This window comes from Amblyomma americanum, chromosome 11 (assembly GCF_052857255.1).
Source record: "Amblyomma americanum isolate KBUSLIRL-KWMA chromosome 11, ASM5285725v1, whole genome shotgun sequence".
NCBI classification, from domain to species: domain Eukaryota; kingdom Metazoa; phylum Arthropoda; class Arachnida; order Ixodida; family Ixodidae; genus Amblyomma; species Amblyomma americanum.
Genome location: NC_135507.1, coordinates 124,368,507 through 124,387,459, shown reverse-complemented (window position 1 = coordinate 124,387,459; position 18,953 = coordinate 124,368,507). Strand labels below are relative to the sequence as shown.

The following is an 18,953-nucleotide window of genomic DNA, read 5'->3' as shown; positions in this document are numbered from 1 at the left end:
CACGCCTGGGGTGCGGCCTGAGCTCAGTGACCAAAACCGACAAACACGCTCCCTCACCAGAACAGGATTTGGCCACCCTGGTGTATTACTTGGCCACAACCTTCTATGATCAAACCAATTAACCCTCGGCCTTCAGTCTCCAGCGGTTGCGGAGCAACTGGCCAAGGCGGCGGTAAGGCCTGTGACGCAGCGGAATGTGCGGAGAATCTCTGGCTCCGGACAGGCCGCCACTGGAACCTGAACCTGGCAACGTTCAACGCTAGAACCTTATCTAGTGAGGCTAGCCTAGCATTGCTGTTCAAGGAACTAGCGGGCATTAAATGGCATGTCATAGGGATCCGTGGAGTTAGGACAGGTGAGGCGAATACGGTACTAAAGGACGGACACATACTGTGCTATCGCAGATAAGCGGATAGACGAGAACTAGGTGTGGGATTCCTCATTAATCAGGATATAGCTGGCAACGTAGAGGAGTTCTATAGTATTAACGAGAGAGTGGCAGCTATCGTTATTAGGCTCAATAGGAGGCACAAGCTGAACGTGGTGCAGGCCTACGCGCCCACATCCAGCCATATGACCAGGCCGTTGAAACTTTCTATGAAGACGTGGAATCAGCAATGAACAAAATAAAATCACAGTACAATGTACTGATGGCCGACTTCAACGCGAAAGTGGGCAAGAAACAGGCTGGTGAAAAGGCGGTAGGCGACTATGGGAAATGTTCTAGGAATAGCAGGGGAGAGTTATTAGTAGAATTCGCAGATAGAAATAATTTACAGATCATGAATACCTTCTTCTGCGAACGAGAGAACAGGAGGCGGACCTGGAAGAGCCCCAATGGTGAGACTAAAAATGAAATCGACTTCATACTTTGCGCTCAACCTGGCATCATTCAGGATGTAGACGTCCTCGGGAAGGTGCGCTGTAGTTACCACAGAATGGTAAGGTCTGGAATTAGCTTAGACTTCGGAAGAGAATAGAAGAAGCTAGTCAAGAAGAACTCCATTAACTAGTTAGCGATAATAGGAAAAATAGAGGAATTCAGGGTATCGCTGCAGAAAAGATATTCAGGATTAACTGAGGAAGGCGATCCTAATGTCCATACAATGAACGATAAACTGACCGCTATCATTACGGAGTGCGCTGCAGAAGTAGGCGGTAGTACGACTCGACAAGATACCGGCAAGCTCTCAGGAGACGAAAGATCTGGTTAGTAAACACCAAAGCATGAAGGCGTCTAACCCTACAGACAGGATAGAACTAGCACAGCTATCGAAGTTACGAAATAAGCGCAAGGTGGCCTACATAAGGAAGTTCAATACGGAGAGGATCGAGCATGCTCTAAAGAACAGAGGTAGCCTGAAAGCGGTGAAGAGGAAACTAGGCATTGGTATAAATCAGATGTATGCCTTAAGAGACAAGGAGGGCAATGTCATTAGCAACATGGATAAGATAGTTAAAGTAACTGAAGAGTTCTGCACAAATGCAGTAGTGAGTGCAGTCAGAGCGTTAATGAGAGAGACAGTAGAGCACAGCAATGCGTCATCCCGCCAGTAGTAAAAGAGGAAGAAAGCCTTAGGAGCAATGCAAAAGGAAAAAGCCGCTGGTGAAGATCAGGTAACAGCAGATCTGTTGAAGGATGGAGGGAAAATTTCGCTAGAAAAACTAGCCACCCTGTATACGCAATGCCTTATGACCTCAGCCGTACCAGAAGCTTGGAAGAGCGCAAACACTGTACCCGCCGCGGTGGCTCAGTGGTTAAGGCGCTCGGCTACGGATCCAGAATTTCGCGGTTCGAACCCGACCGCCGCGGCTGCGTTTTTAAAGAGGAAGAACACTAGCCGCCGTATTCAAGAACGAAACTTAAGCTTAAAATCCGACTTAAGTGACTCTCCGGCGCTTAAAGCGTTTGATAAACAACACTTTCACTTAAGCCAAGATCAAAGACGCACTTATCGACCCGAAAACTTAAGCTAGGTTCTCTGCTAGCTGAAGTGACTCTTTCCGATTTCAACATGGCCGAGTCCTACCGCAGTTTTTCGGACTTCGTCAGCTTCTGTGCTCGCGCCGCCGAAATCGCCGAAGACAGAGCGTACAGGTAAGCGCGCGCGCAGCAGCCGGTGCTCAGGGATGGGCAAAACCCTATGGAGTTTTACAACGACGCCGAATTCTTGAGCAGGTACCGCTTATCAAAGCAAGCGGTGCTGGAGCTGCTTGGGAGGCTTCCGTTGCGCGTGAACACCGACGAATGCGGTCTCCCGGTGACGCCACTGCTTCAGCTGCTCGTGACCTTGCGGTTCTACGGCGCGGGGGGCATTCCAAATCGTCACCGGCGATCTTTTGAACGTGTCTCAACCGACAGTGTCGCGGATCATTGCGCGCATATCGCACATGATAGCAGAGACATCGTTCGCGGAGCTCGTGAAGTTCCCGAGCGCCGCCGAAGCACCGGGAGTTATGGAGAGATTTTATGGAGTGGCGAAGTTCCCTGGCGTGACCGGTTGCATCGACTGCACCCACATCCCGAGGAAATGACGCAGAAGTCTTCCGCAACACGAAAGGATACTTCTCCATCAATGTTCAGGTAAGTTCTGCGACGAAAAAATTTATATTCGGCGAATTGAGAAAAAATAATATTCCAATATTCGGCGGGAGGCACCATTTAATGCTTCGGAATACCCTTCGCGCTATTATCGGTTCCAAGGTATTGAAGTAGTGCGATTTTTTTTTCCCCGAGCTAATGATGGTATGTCAGCCACCCTTCGGCACCATGCTTGGAGAAGCCAGCATTTCAGTTGCCCTGGCGCAAACACGGGATCGAGGCTGTGTTACTACCGTAACTGTATTTTTAATTTTCTCGCCCCCTCGCGTTATGTTAGTGCTGATAAGGTAAATTCGTAATTTCACCATCGTTACATTGTTGCTGCTGATAACCACAATAATAGCATAACAAAAGAATATGTTGCTACTAACAACAGTTCTGTGAAAAATGTTTAAATCGGCGATTTTTTCCGGATTTGCAGCTGAGTACAGGCCGTAGGAATGTTCTGTTTTATGCAAACTTAATTCCTATTTTTGAATAGAGTAAGCTTTGACAATAATTACCTGGTGCTATTTCATCACAAATAAGCCTTCAGTTTCATTGTTTTCAATGCAGAGGTAACCTATTACAGTAGTGAGTTGTTCTGCATATGTAGCACATGCCTTCAGTAATATGACAGACATGGAAATAACATAACAGTATGAGACAAATGTGCATTGTTGCTGCAACATTTTATGCAGTGTCTACGAATATATATTGCTCAAAACAAGCAGTGTTGATGTTATTAGCAAGTGGTTTACACAAGGACGCATTTTTGTTCAGCTGCCCAACACTATTTACTTTCATATTCCAGAATAACATTTTAGCCGCAGTGCAGGTCAAGTCGATCTTACTCGTGCTAGTTTATTTATTTTGCAGGCAATCACAGGTCCCAAACTTCAGTTTCTGGACCTCGTTGCCAGCTGGCCCGGTTCGGCTCATGACACCTGCATTTTTGACAACAGTCGGGCCAAGGTGCAGTACGAACAGGGGGACATTCCCAGCATCCTGCTTGGTGACATGGGCTATGCATGCAGACCATACCTGATGACTCCTTTGAGAGATGATGTTCCACCAGGGAGTCCACAGCACAAGTTCAAACTGTAGCTTTAACAAAGGAAAAGGCAGCTCTCAATCAAGAAAACTATTATTTTCTACAGGTACAAGTCACAAACAAGAACACGATGCACCATCGAACGAACCTTCGGGGTATGGAAGAGAATGTTTCCATGCCTCGACATGACACTACAAATCAAGACGGCCACGGTGCCTATAGTGATTACGGCATGTGCACCACTGCACAACTTGGGCCGGCTGCTCAAGGACCCTGTCTTACCCGCTCTACTATACGATGCCATTCGTGACTGCACTGCGCCTGTTCCTGTCTCTGGAGCAGCCCAGCTGCCAGCCGTAGTGCTACTAGCGGATTCGGCAAGCAGTTTTAGAACCAGAGACAGGATCATTGCTCAGTACTTTCACTGAGGGGCATCATCATGTTAGACATACAGCTTGTAGAAGTGATATGTGAAAGACAACTACCTTATTCCTTGCCTTGTTTCTACATAAAAATCTACATCCTAGCCTTCCCTTCAAGAGTTCACTATTATCCATGGAATATCGTTTCTTGTTGCATTGCGCATGATGTTTCAAATATTTCTTAAAATTGGTATAAAAATTTCAAATTGTGGCATTTAATGCCCTGAAATGACATGAGTTATAAAAGAGGCTGTAATGGAAGGCTTGGGAATAATTTAGACCAACTGGAGTTGTTTAACATGTGCCGACATGAATAGTACCCCATACGCATTGTACACTTCTCCGGTTCTTGCATTTTCGCCCTTTTTACCTGCGAAAAAACTGTTTCTCTTGACCATGTGTATTTTTGCTTTCACAATATTAGTAGTGTTGTACTGAGACTCTACTGTATCATTTTCTGTATCATAATGCATCATATTCTACTGCATCATATTTCACTGATTTTTCCATGCACTGTTACACTACACCAGTTTTTATTTCATTTGTTGTTGTATCTGCCAGGCAGTTACGTGCAGTGACCGAATGCTCAGCAAGTGCTACCTTGGACGACCATCAGCTGGGCACCCCACTCCAGTTGTAGTGAACATTGTGCCGTGCACGTTTTTATTGCTTCACCATGAACTAATCACGTGCGCAACCTGTACATATTAATTATTGTGTAAATCGTTTTTGTGTATATTACCTCTCCCCCTATCCTCTCACCTCTTTCATTTCATTTCTCCATTCTGCCTATCCTTTATTTCTGCTGGCCCAACTCAGGTGCTTCAGTATCGATGGTAGGCTAGCAAGTCTTTTCCTTTCTTTTTATTATTATTTTAATAAACCACTTAATCACTTACTTGCTTGTTGTTGTACATTTGTAAATGATCCGCCGAGCATCCGGTTAAAGCCTTCAGACTTTTACAGCTTCGGCGGCATATTACTACGTATGTACCATAGTTCTTTCTGCTTCTAATAAATGCTAATTTCATTTGAATTAATTAGCGAAAAAGGACATCTAGATTTCAAGTAAGGCAGGAATTGCTGATTAGCATGCACCTGCACCCAGCCACACAACTGAAAAGAATTATGGTCAGTGACTGCATTCCTTCACTTCTATTGCAATACCTGACCACAGAAAGTTTTGTCGAACTCTGGAGTATGTAAATTTTTGGACAAAGCACGGATAAGTTATGACAAAGATACGGCAAATCCTGTCAATCACTGTGCACACAGCTGCCTTCAAGACTCCTTCAAGTTTCAATGTCACCTGGAAGAACGGGCAGTTGGAGCGTAGATTTTGATGTTTAAAAACACCTGTGCCAGCACCATGAGGACACCAGATTGTCAGGCAAGCTTAGAAGAACCTACTCACTGTGCACATCCATGAGTGGTGCCGGAAATATTTGAAGGTTAGACACAGAAGCGGTTTTTGCAAGCCACTAGCTCAAGCCCCTAATTTCATGTGACCTTCCGGACGTACAGCTTCTATATTACGGATATTAGAAAATGCCAGTGCAAAGCTTTGTACTATCACACAAAATTGCATTCGTTGTGGCCAAAGGTACCAAAGTGCGAAAAGGACATTGTTCTGTCTTTCTAACAGCCAACCGAAGCATAAATTCATCCCGGTACAAGGACCAAACCTATGACTACAGCCCGTTGAGGCAGTTGCTCTACAAACCAAGCTAATCAGGATGGCTAGCAGATGCCAGTGCAAGACTGAAATGGTCAACTTGGAAATAAGAATGGGGAAATGACGCGGTTGTCCTCGGTGAAGGCTGGCAATATGGGTCCAGTAATGTTGGCAATGGTAATCAATGATCCTCACAAGTGGCATATCAGTGAAGAAACACCCCAGCAATGGTCTGTTTTCCCCGGTTCAAAGGAAGCCCTCCAAGCGTTACAATCTGCTCTTCGTCATGGGTTCCATGAACAACTTGTCACCGAAAACCGAGAGCTCCACCACACAGCTATCAACAAGGGCACGATATTGTTTACCAATGGCTGCCAGGACACAGCGGCATCGCAGGCAACCACCGCGCGGCCTCGTCCGCGCGAACTGCTCACCATGAGGGTGATTGTGTGTCCAATCCCCATCTCGAGAGCCGACGCAGCGGGTAGGCTTAGACCACTGTCGCGAAACATCACGCTTGCCGCGTAGAATTCACGCCAATTCTGGCATTCGCGTTTAAAAACGTTAGACCCAGATCTGAAGCTTCGGCTTCCATCCGGCCTACCACGACGTGAAACAACTTTGTTGTGTCGCCTATGGCTTGGTGTAGATTTCACCAAGCTCTACTCCTTCTTAATAGGTATGGCTGACAGCCCTGCATGTGCCATCTGCAGATGTGATGAGACAATAGCCCACATTCTTTGTGAATGCCCTGCCTACAGCGCCGAAAGACAGTCTCTCTGCCGTGCACTGGAGCATCTCGACCTGTGCCCACTGACGGAAACGAAGATACTCGGCCACTGGCCGCGGCGGTCGTCGGCTGTGAAGGCCTCCAAGGCATTGCTGTGCTTTTTGAAGACTTCTGGCCTGCACAATAGGCTGCGACTTTACTAACGCTGTGACTTTACATAGTGACTTTAATTTCCTGCGACTGTCTTTCCATCTTTTTCTCCCCTGACCCCTTTCCCCCCGTGCAGGGTAGCAAACCGGCTATTCGTCTGGTTAACCTCCCTGCCTTTCCTCCTCCTCATCCTCCTCCTGAGAAAGCCATCCCACCCATTTCTCTTAGGTGCAGTTAGAGAGTTTATAGGTTCAGTTAAAATTTGTTCAGCCTATGTCAGTTTTGTGAACACAGTGCTTTCCACAACTCAAGAAAGTTTTGTAAATTGCACTGTTACAAAATGAAGAAAAAACCCCATCTGCACTTGCTGCTGCATTTTATTTGCCTATTTATGCAATATCCACAGCGGCCAACACTGGGACAGGAACATCACACACAAGCAAAAAACTTGGCAGCGTTCCCCAGAAAAAGTGTCCATAAAGTGAGTTGACCGTAATAATGAATCGTGAAGAAAAAGAAGCAAATATTCTTTAGAAAAAGCTTTATGGCTGCAGCCTGCTATAGTGGCAGATGGAGATTGGGAAACACGGGAGTGTTACTGTAATCACCAGGAGCTTTAAAACCATCAATATCAAAATACAAGGGGTAAAACATCTGGTAGAGGCCCTTGGGATTTGGTTGTCGTAGCTGTCCTTAACAACAAGACCAAAATACATATGTCCCAATAGGCTATATGCATTTCCACCCTGTCCATTGCCTGGACATAGACATTGCATTTGAATGAGCCATAAATACATTCCAAAAGTTTGGTCCCAGAAAAACTGCCCCTTTTAAAAGGGGTCATATTAACATGGCATGACCGTACATTATATCCAGCAGATGATCACACCTGGTGCAAAGCTGTAAAGAAACCTATGCGCTATGCAAAAAAATAATGAGAAAAAACATTGCTGGAAAATGACTGTAACAAACACAGGAAGAAAATTAGATTTCAGAACACAGCATTCATTTACATATGCAAAAAACCTGGGAATTAGCAAAAAACAGCACTAAGTACACTCCAGAACATCAAACAGGAAATGCAGCAGAGGCGTTGTTCCCGGAAAGAAGTGGCTGGACCACAAGAAGGTTTAAAAAGTGCAGTCAACCAACGCCGTAGAAATTGCCAAGTCGGCCTCAAAGTGGCAGTTATGTCCTCATGAAATAACTCACGGCAGGAGTGCAGCGCTCTTTTCCTCGACTGATTAAAAAGGGTGACAAAACCTGTGGTTCAAACAGAACACATTACTAAAACCATACTGCACAACTATGTGGCAGCTAAAAACATAATCTGCATGCTTATACCTTGCATAAAATCATACTACAAAGTGGATATAGCAACCGGCTATCTTTAAGGGGGTTTAATGTCCCAAAGTGAGTCGGGTTATGAGGGACGCAGTAGTGAACGGCTCCGTAAATATCAACCCCTTGGGGTTCTTTAACGTGCACTGACATCACAAGGCACACAAACGCCTAGAATTTCGCCTCCACCAAAATTCAACTGCAAAGGCTGAGATCGAACCTACAGCTTTCGCGTCAGCAGCCGAGCGCCATAACCACTGAGGCAACGCGGCAGCTTGACTATCCTAAACACCAGAAACATTCTGTAGTAAAAAGCAACTAATAGCTGGATGAGGTTGAAATTCAAGCAAGATTTAAAGGCGCTGTGAAACACCTTCCGAGGAGAGCACATCAACTCTCTCAATCACTGCATTGGGTTGTCATGAACATCCGAGCCAATACACATCTACACGCTGCAGAGAACCCACAATCACGCGCCAAAGTTGGCGAGCCCTTCCCAGCGACTTTTCATGCTCGCACCCTTCTCCGTTGCTTACACGTGCATATATAAGTTGAGAGATGGCTACTGGTTATGTTCTTTCAGACGTCGGGCAGCTACTATGGCTGCGGTCAGTAAGCCGCATAGCTCTGGCAGGTCAGGAAGCTTCACACCCCGGAGGTGGGGCCGGCGGAGGAGCGCCGACTTTCCAGCGTGCAGTGTGATGAGAGGAGAGAATCCAAATTTTGACTGCAGAGAGCTCAGCTGCTACAAAGTGCATTAAAAAAATTCTTGCTACACAAAATTCGTGAATTGGCGTGCTTTAACGTCCCAAGCATATCGCAACTTCATTAAAGCCCCTTTAAGAGCTCCTATAACAGGTTACAAATTTTTCACCTGCTGTGATGGCTCAGGGGCTATGCTACTAGCCTCTTGGCTGTGGCAGCTGCATTCGTTAGGGGGCAAAGTGCAGACTTCTGTGTTCTATGCGATGTCAGTGCACATTAAAGAACACCGCAGTCTAGCATTATATTGACTTCATCTGGCTCCTTATTTGTATACCCCTCCCCCCCTTCATCCTTTCCCTCAGGTGGCCTGGGCATAGTTGCAGTGCTTTCATTTTCCAGATTACGCCCACCTGCCCCACCTCCAACACCACCCTAACACACCCTCCTCAAAGTTCCCCCTTTACTGCTTTTATTTGCAGCTCCAAAAGGATCTTTTTAGACCGTTTCACATCATTCTTATGCTTAAGATTTTCCATCTCAAGCTGATGGATTGCCGCTCGCTTTGCAAGCTTGTCGCGGTGGTTTGCTCGTAAAAGTTGCATCTGCAGCCGGTGCTCTTTACACTTCTCTGCCCTCTCAGAAGAAATATCATTAAGGCGAGCTGCTAGCTCCTGTTCGACCAGCGATTGCCTATGCGTGCCTGCAGTCCGGCTCGTACCTGTTGCCCTTTCTGCAGAGGCAGCAGGAAGCACTGAGGGTGCTGCGGCTGCTGGTGTTGCCGGAACAAAAGAGGTGCTTGGCACCGGTGGCACAGCAGGCCACTGCCTGTGTGAGCTCACAGTGCAGCTGGTACCTGCTTCCCTTGCTACAGAGGCAACAGGAAACACCGAGGGTGCTGTGGTTGCCGTTGTGGCTGATGTCAAAGAGGCTGCCGTGGCCACTGGCTCCTCTTCCATTGGCTCATCTTGCTGCGGGCTATCCTCTTCATAGTGCCAGGACTGCAGTGTGTCCTCTGCATCACCTAATGCGGAGGAAGTGCTTGCTATTAGAGCTTGAAACGAGGGCAAATCCAATGCAATGTCGCTTTGGATCAAGAAACACTTTAATCTTCGCTAGTACTGTAGGCCACCTTAGCCTTTGAATGGTTTACAATAGAGTGGGTACCTGAAATGCATTCTGCGCTATTTTGCACGCTTGTATTCGTTGCTTTCAATGTCCTTTAGGTGACATTTTACCATTTTGGGTCATGCAGTAACTCAATCAATGCTTCAATCAGAGTTTGTTTATGTGACCAAACAGGAGGCATAAAACATGCACTTTGTCTGCTTCGAAGGGAAACATTTCTGGAATATATTTGTCACATACACTGCCAATCATGCTGCTTGGATGACCAACTTGGAAAATATGTTTGGCCAGTGCATTCACACCTCTTAGCTGTAGATTTGATAAAACTGGTCACACAGGCCAATATTTTAATGACAGGTCAAGACAACACAGATGCCACAGAAAATTGGACATGGCTACAGCTGTTATGCACACTTCAATAACAACAGAAGAGCTCATATGCTCAGAAAAAAGAAAATAATAAGCACAGAAGCAGCCTACAACAGCAAAAATGGTCAGGCACAAGAGCCAGGCAGGGATGCTGTAATTTATTTTGCTGGAGTGTTTCATCTAATCATCTAGGCACAAAAACAGGAAAGCAGTACATACAAAGAATATGTTTTCGAGGAAACATAATTTCAAATATATTTTTGAACCTTGCAGTACAATATATATATATATATATATATATATATATATATATATATATATATATATATATATATATATATATATATATATATATATATATATATATATATATATATATATATAAAATAAAGGTAACCCCACTGGCTCATGGAATAGAAGCCTCTTGAGTGTGTTAAAGCAGGGCGGCCACCGATGGAGTGGCTTGGGACTCGCCGCCTGGGTTTGCTTGGTGGAGATCACTGTCGAAAGGGTTCGCCAAGCGAACCACCAAGTGCGATGCGACAGCACCAACTCTTTGCAGCTCTTCAGTGAGCTGGCTGGGGGCCACTGAGCCGCCGCCTAGGTGATCACAGAAAGCGCTGTTACAACCACTGGAAAAATCCCTCGATGAATATTCAAAAACACTAGCTACATTTGATATGAACGCCAAAGCAGTTTTCGGAATTTAAGCGCTATGAAGCAACGAAAACATGCATGTTTATTCGTGCAAGCAGGAGTCTTTTTCTCTGACAGAAGCACGATATTTGCATATGTTTAGTAATACTCTCTGGGTGAAACAACCTTAAAAGTGCTGACTCCAAACTGCGGGTGTGTGAAACCTAGATGCTCACTGTGCTGGTGAAAATGCACAGCAAGAAAATTGGCACTACCTGTTCCAGCACCTCACAGTTCACAATTGGTAGCGAGGTGCTGGAAGTGGCAAAGCAATAGGTTCACTTAGGGCAGCTAGTGACAGGTGATCCGAATCATGAGACGGAAATAATAGAAGGATAAGAATGGAATGGAGTGCATATGGCAGGTTTTCTCAGATCATGAATGGCAGTGTACCACTGTCCCTCAAGAGAAAAGTGGAGGCTAACGAACAGGGTTCAGCTGAAGTTAAGGACAACGCAGCGAGCGACAGAAACCAAAATGGTAGGAGTAACGTCAAGAGACCGGAAGCGGGCAGAGTGGGTGCGGGAACAAACGCAAGTTAATGACATCCCAGTCGAAATCATGAGGAAGAAATGGGCTTGGGCAGGGCATGTAATGCGAAGGCAAGATACTGCTGGTCCTTAAGGGTAATGGAGTGGATTCCAAGAGAAGGCAAGCATAGGAGGGTGCGGCAGAAGGTTAGGTGGGCAGATGAGATTATGGAGTTTGCAGGCATAGGGTGGGCGCAGCTGTCAGAGATCAGGGTTAATTGGAGAGACATGGGAGAGGCCTTTACCCTGCAGTGGGTGTAGTCAGGTTGATGACGGTGATGATGTAACTGAATGAGCAACAGGAAATTCCTTAATGCACCTCTTTAGAGTTTTATGCACAATTTCACCAGCGCTGCGACTAGGAACAAGAACAGAGAAGGAAGACAAGGACAAGCGCTACTAACAACTGAAAGTTTATTTGAAAAAAACACAGATTATATGCACACAACTGACAACCCAAAGCGCCTGCGCTTCCCCCACCAGGCACGCAAAAGAGAGTTAAAAATCTAGATACAAAATTTCACACTCATGTAAGTTTACAGATGGTGTGCTAACGCACGTGTCGATGTTCTTGTGAATGTGATAGGCTTCACACAACTCCCTAGTTAACTGATCTGGATGTCTGAATTTAATCTTAGCCCTGTTAAGCAGAGGAAAGCATGCTTTTTTGTTAGACACACCGGGTTTGTTTAGAAGACAATCTCTGTAATGAAGGGACAGATTTGATGAAGGAGCACCATTCAAAGAGGTTCTATGCTGACGTAAGCGTGTATTTATGCATTTACCGGTTTGCCCAATGTAACTCTTGCCGCATTTAAAAGGTATGTCATAAACCACTCCCTCTGCACATGGCACAAAGGTTGACTCATGATCCACCTGGCATGCATTTTTTCTTTTGCCTCTTATTTGCTTCTGTTCCCGGGCTCTTTTGTCAACAATAGCACAAACCTTGCCTAGTTTATTAGGGACCGAAAAGAGCACTTTTACCCCATATCTAGTGCCAACCTGCTTAAGCCTATGGGATAACTGATGAATGTAGGGTATTACCACATACTTCGTTCTGTCATTGCCGGAATTTTCCTGTGCTTCATGTCTACCAAACGACTTCATCTTCTTCAGGATCTTGTTGCTAGCAAGCGCTATCACATCTTTGGGGAAGCCCGCTGACCTTAGCCTTTGAACTTGCTTATCGAAACTGCTGCCTAAAGTATGAATACATGACTTAGTAAGTGCAGATCCTAAACAAGACACTGCTATGCCACATTTAACTATTTTCGAGTGCCCAGACTGATAATTTAGCAAGGGCTTTTCCGACCGCTGTAGGAAGGACCAACAAACATGATTCACCTTTTTCTCCAATCTAATATCCAAGAATTGCAGCTGATTATCTTCCGGTAATTCAAAGGTAAATTTCAGACCAAACCCGCAGTTTTCAAAAGTCTTTAAAATGTCATCCACATGTGCCTTGAAGTCATGGGATTCAACAAAAACAAGATAATCGTCTACATACTGGAAGATTTGTTTTACACGGTTGTCTAAGTTAACTTTAATGCTCCTATCTGCATAGGTAAGAAAGATATTACTAAGTACCGGAGCCACTTTTGAGCCAATGCACACTCCTGTTTTTTGAACATATAGCCTGCCTTCCCAATCAACAAATGTGGATTTGAGATAAAATGACACAAGCTCCAAAAACGAGCCCACAGAAACGCCACACTTTGAAATGAATGCTTCTTCATCATTATCCTCTACTATACATTTCTTAACACACTGGAGGAGCCTATCATGTGGCAATGAATAGAATAAATCCTGCACATCAATACTAAACATATCACACCCACCAGGATTATTTAGTTTCAGATATTGCACAACCGCCTTGGAATTAGATACAAGAAACGGGTCTTCTACTGTCAGTGAACACAATTTACTTTGCAAAAAACTTGAAACGGCATGTTGCCAAGTTCCCCTTTCAGTAACAATGCTACCGTGCTGACCACTGTAAAGCATTACCTAGACGTGAAACAGCTCATCACATAGGTTGTAAACTCCCATACGGTCGCACAGCATTATTAATACACGACTTTAGCCTTCATCACAACTCTGGAAATGCATAGGGAGGCTAAAAACTGATTTTGAGGAAAGAAAATGACACAGTAACTGTCTAACATATCTCCATGGATACCCAAACTGTGCCTAAGGGAAGGGATAAAGGAGGGAGTGAAAGAAGAAAGGAAGAGGTGCTGTAGTGGAGGTCTCAGGAATAATTTTCGACCACCTGGGGATCTTTAACGTGCACTGACATCTCACAACAGCACAGGGGCGCCTTTCGCCATCAGACTGCATTTCATTCTTGAAGCGAAAGCTTCACTACCTCATGCTTCGATTGCCGTTGTGCCTAGTTTTCACCTTCAGCCAGGGACTCCGGAACAGAGGGGGGCAAGGAGCAGTGGCTCCTTCCCCCCCCCCCCCCCCCCCTCAACCTTTCTCCTGAAAGGGCAGCCCCCTCAACTTCTCAACTCAACCCTCAGAGTCTTCAACTTCCTTTCAATTTTAGGGCGTTATTAAGCGCAGTGGAGCTGAGCTCACTGGCTTCATAGACAGTCTTAAAATGCTTAATTTCTAACCTAAATCAATCATGTCCCAACAGAAACTCTTAATTCACTGAGCTTTGTTCACGACCATGATTACTAGCATTGAAATAGTATGGACAAACTTTCCTTAATGCAGTCGATCACTCCTCATGTGTACATTTTTATATATATATAAAATTGCCCATTTGAAAAAGTTTTATGTACATCTGAAAATAAAGGTTTGAACAGAGAAGTATGAAAATATAAACAAAAAGTAATTTAAAATTGAAGAAACATTTAATGGAAGCATGGAATAAACTAAAAACTCGAAAACCTGGACCCTCCACTCAAAAAAAAGTTCCGGAGTCCCTGCCTTGAACTGAGTTTCAGGTCAAACCATGAAAAAGAGAAAATTCAATCAATATTAACGAACTGGAGTCTAACCCACGGCTCCGTGAACAGATCTCTGACGGCCGCTGAGAGACCATTACACTACCATCGGAGCGAACACCATTCGTGCTAAATTTCACCACACTCTCGCGCTCTGCACTGAAGAGCGCCGTCTTCATCGACTTCCATCTGCTCCGTCTCGCGGCACTGCCTGCTCACCGCCGTCTTCTACGTAGCACAAATTCATGCTGATACTGTAGAAGCTTGGGCAAGTTGGTGTGACATTGTTTTTCAGCAGCGCAGGGGACAAAGGACATGACAAGTGCACAGACACGGCGCTGAACTTACAACTGGTTTTATTCAGGCGAATTCCACTACTTAAATACAGTGACAACCAATCTCAAATGAAAAGACATACACAAAACAGATTGACGAAAATGACAATTCCTGAGCATAGGACTACAGTAGCACAAGACCAGCTGCGCTTGTTTTTCTATTCTCATCAAGGAAACGTAGTTCTTTATCAGACGGAGCTATTGAGGCAACGCTTACGCGTTCCTCTTTGAGTTTATGGATTTCACGAGCTTCAATGATTTCACGAGTGATTTTTGTTCTATTATCTGACAGCACTCGGCACTGACTGAAAACAGGATAACACGGCGGTTTTTTGTTCTTTTTTCTTTGCTCTGTGCAGTCTCTGCAATGAATGCCAAGGTGACGGGATGCGGTGCCGCTCAGCCGGCTGTTGAGGCGACGACCAGTTTGCCCCATGTAGTGCTTGCCACATGAAAGCGGAAACCTGTACACAACATTGTTGCTACAGTAGAATCTTGTTACAACGAATTTCACGGGACCGCCGAATTTAAATCGTTATTTTGAAATATCGTAGTACTGAAAAACCATTATTTTCATGTCAGTAATGCATCACAAGATGTAAAATTACGTACTTTTGCAGCAGATTTACGTGTTGGTAAGTAAATAATAAACGATAACGCTGGGCACAGTTTAACTACAATTTATTGCTTGAAGAAGTCTTATCTTCTTCTGGCGAGTAGACAAGCGCTGCAGGACGAACGCCTCCACATCCTCGACCTTCCTGTGCACGTCATCGGGGACATCTTTGCCGCGCCCGAGGAATGATCGGGTCTTCTCTAGAAAGACTAGGACATCCGAGCCGGAAACAATCTCTTCCTCTTCGTGCGCTGATCCAGTGTCGGTATCGTCTTCGTCGCTACTACATTCTTCTTGCTCACGCACTTGATTCACGATGTCATCGGTGGTGAGCTCCGCGGATGTAGCCGCCGCGCTGTCGCTATCCACATAATTCGAAAGTCGCTGTCCACGGTAGTTGCCCAGCCGCAGACGTTTTCTTGAGGGAGCCAGCTGCGACTCTCGATGTAGTTTTACGATCTTGTCCCTATCTTTGAGCACAGTTGCCATTGTTGACGGCGTAATGTCAAGCTCCCTGCACAAGTCCACTTGCTTTTTTCCAGCAGCTGCGACAGAATGTCCGCTTTTTCTTTAAGCGAAAACTGGCGTCGCTTCTTTTTAACGCGGGGGCCAGGAGAAATCATTGTCAGCAAAGCTAACGCACAACACAATCACAGCGCCGATAACTTTGCAGATCCTAACGTTCGCTGTCGACGTGGTGAGACTGCGCTGAATAGGCTTGAAGGCGGAACCACATGGCGCGATTCAGGCGCGATTGACGCGCGGATACTGGGACGCGCGCGTCGTTTTGACGCGTGCCCAGCACGAAATCGCGCCGCCGCGTGCTGCTGCTCGGAGTAGAAAAAAACGCCTCGCGCGGCGCGTCCAGGGCGCGTCCGCCAATCAGATTTCAAGTAAGTCACGTGGTATTTGGTCACGTGGCATTTTTGGTTTTTGGTTTTGCCACTAGATGGCCCTATTCTCTGCGCGTCTCGACGGAACCTCTTCGGCGCATTTTTTTTTCGCTCTGCAGAACCGGCGCGCACGTGAAAAACACGTGCTACTGTTTCGTGCGCGCATCGTGTTTGTCGAAAATGGAGAAAGCAGTCTTCAACGAGGCCCTTATCACGGAAGTGGAGAGGCGTCGCGTCCTGTGGGATATACGCGACCGCCTCTTCTGCTCTGTAGTAAGCGCCCGACTCTCCATTTTCTATGTCGAGTTGTAAACAAGCAGCGGCCTCTTGGCATGCAGAAAGTACATAGTCGCAGTTTCGCACACACTCTTCCTGCTTGAAATTAAGCTTGATAAATATACTTCGAAAAAAAAATGTCGTTGTGTAATTACACTAAGATTATTTCTATTGCAGTGTTGTGTAAGTTTAAGGGCATATTACATATGCGGTAGCAGGGACAATTCATGTCGTTGGGAGTTACGTTGTCTGGCAACCCGGAAAACGCGCCGCGAAGGCGCCGCTCCCCTTTTTTCGTGCGGGTGCTCGCGCGTTGACGGCAACGCGGGCGTCCACCGCGCGTCGCGTTTTTCGCTCGCGGAAAACGCGCCATGCGGTTCCGCCTTAAGACTACTGCGCAGTGTGAGACCACACGCTGGATGGATGATAATAGACCTTACCCTGTGTATCGGGCGGCAGCTTGCGCCGCCTAGCCTATATTCATTCAACGCGACACTCGCGTGACGGCGATACCGCTGGGGCTGTATTCGTTGCAACGAGTTCCCCAGCGCATAGCTGATGCTTCGGATGATGATGACAGGTGTCAGCTTCAGGGATTTGGTCGGAACTTCGACAGAACTTCGTGATAACGAAGCATCTTGCGAAGAAAGCGAGATTAGGTTACATACGTTATTCTGAAATATTCGGTAATTTGAAATTCGTAGTACTGAAAGTTTTTTACATTGAAAGTATAGGCATTTTGGCGGGGATTTAAAAAAAAATCGTAAATCTGAAAATTTCGTTAATCTGATGTTCGTAGTAACGAGATTTTACTGTACATGGTACAAAACCTATTTGGTGTTTCTTATCGCAGCCTACCATCCTTTCATTTCCGCTGTTTACAATATGGCAGAGTTTGGAGAGCCTATCAGGCGCGGAAAAAACAACGTTTACATCGGCACCCGCTCCCACCCTTTTCAGATTATGTGAAATGCGGAGTAGATAAGGAATAACCACACACTTTCTTTTTTCTTCCTTGGGCCTTTCAGTGGAATCTCTGCGGCCTGAATTAATGATTTCTCTTAACAGGCTCTCTGATACTGCAATTATACTGCAATGAATAAGGTTTAAGAAATTCCCTAGAAAAATCATGCCATCATGTGAGGCATGACAGCTATAAAAATCAGGTGGTACGCTTACAAGCAGCAGGATATCCTTCGGCCTTCTAATTGCAGTATCAGAGAGCCTGTTAAGAGAAATCATTAATTCAGGCCGCAGATATTCCACTGAAAGGCCCAAGGAAGAAAAAAAGAAAGTGTGTGGTTATTCCTTATCTACACCGCATTTCACATAATCTGAAAACGCGCAACTGCAACGATGCCAGTGCGACCAAGGAAGGCCCCACGGATTTCAATGGTAAACAGGAAGACCAAAGCACCTCTCTCTGCCCCTGCTCCCTCTTGTGTAGGCAAGGCTTCCTCCTCATCGCAATCAGTTGAAGTCTGCACACTCCTCGATATCTTTGGCTGCGCCCACTGGGTGGACTGGGACCGGGAGAAATAGTATCCGGTGAGGCATGCCCGAGACCTGGTTGGCACATCCAGGCAGATCTGTGCCGACGCCTCCACCCGTTTCAGCGTGAAACCTGCAAGCACAGCACACTGCCTTTTGTCACAACCCCGCACACTCCTCACTTTCATCATTTTTGCCAAGAGACAATGTAAAAAGCACAAAACCAGTAGGTCGAACAACCACAGCAGCAAAAAGATGTCTGCTGCATTCTGCGCAGGCACCATGCAAATAAAATGTATCCATGCTCACAAGCCATATAGTGGCACTTCATATCAAGCTGCAGACTGCTTCATGTTTCTCCTGAGCTCGGAATCACAATTAAAAAAATGTCGCTAGGGTTGAAAGTGACAACTACACCATACATGCTTACAGCTTAAAGATAGAGGTTCACAGAAAGTGATGTTATCCTAATACCAGCCATTCAGTGCACTGCTCGGAATGTTGACATTCCATTAAGCCATTAAGTAACTGTTCCAGCAATATGCCTTTCTCATACAATCTCAATTGTTTTCCCCAAGAACAGCATGCATTCACTTCGCGTTTGTATGAGCAAGCACTTCAATTTGTGCACAGCATATCAATGAAAGAGAATTCTTTTGTCACAGGGTCCATTGCTGTACCTGATGGGGCTGATCGTACTATTCACCAGCGACACTGAAATTACTCTGTTGTAAATAATGCCAATATTTAGCTTTTTCACGTTAATTATAGTACAGCAAGCTACACAGCGACAAAATGTAATACGTCAACATTCCTTCAAGCGATGGATTAGTACCACACCTGAAAGCGAGGCTTATTTCATTTTAGTTCAGCAACAAATACATAGTTACAAGCTAAGAAAATTGGCAGTTAATTTTGCTTGCAAATAATAAAGAGCATTTGTTTTTTCCAGCTTTATAATCACTACCTTTTCAAAACACTGCCCCTGTGTCGATTATACACAA

General features: G+C 45.4%; 1 protein-coding gene across 3 annotated transcripts in view; it reads right to left on the bottom strand.

The window, feature by feature from the left end:
• Positions 1-6,971: 6,971 nt before the first annotated feature.
• LOC144111445 (uncharacterized) overlaps positions 6,972-18,953 on the bottom strand; it is a 33,358-nt gene continuing 21,376 nt past the window's right edge. For 2 of the 3 annotated variants that reach the window (XM_077644747.1, XM_077644749.1), the window contains 2 exons: positions 17,876-18,082; positions 6,972-9,679 (listed from right to left, as the gene is read on the bottom strand). In XM_077644747.1, the coding sequence (XP_077500873.1) occupies positions 9,105-9,679; positions 17,876-18,082 (782 nt within the window). In that variant the 3' untranslated portion in view covers positions 6,972-9,104. Of the gene's footprint in view, positions 9,680-17,875; positions 18,099-18,953 lie in introns of all 3 variants that reach the window. The other variant, XM_077644748.1, reaches the window with a different exon arrangement.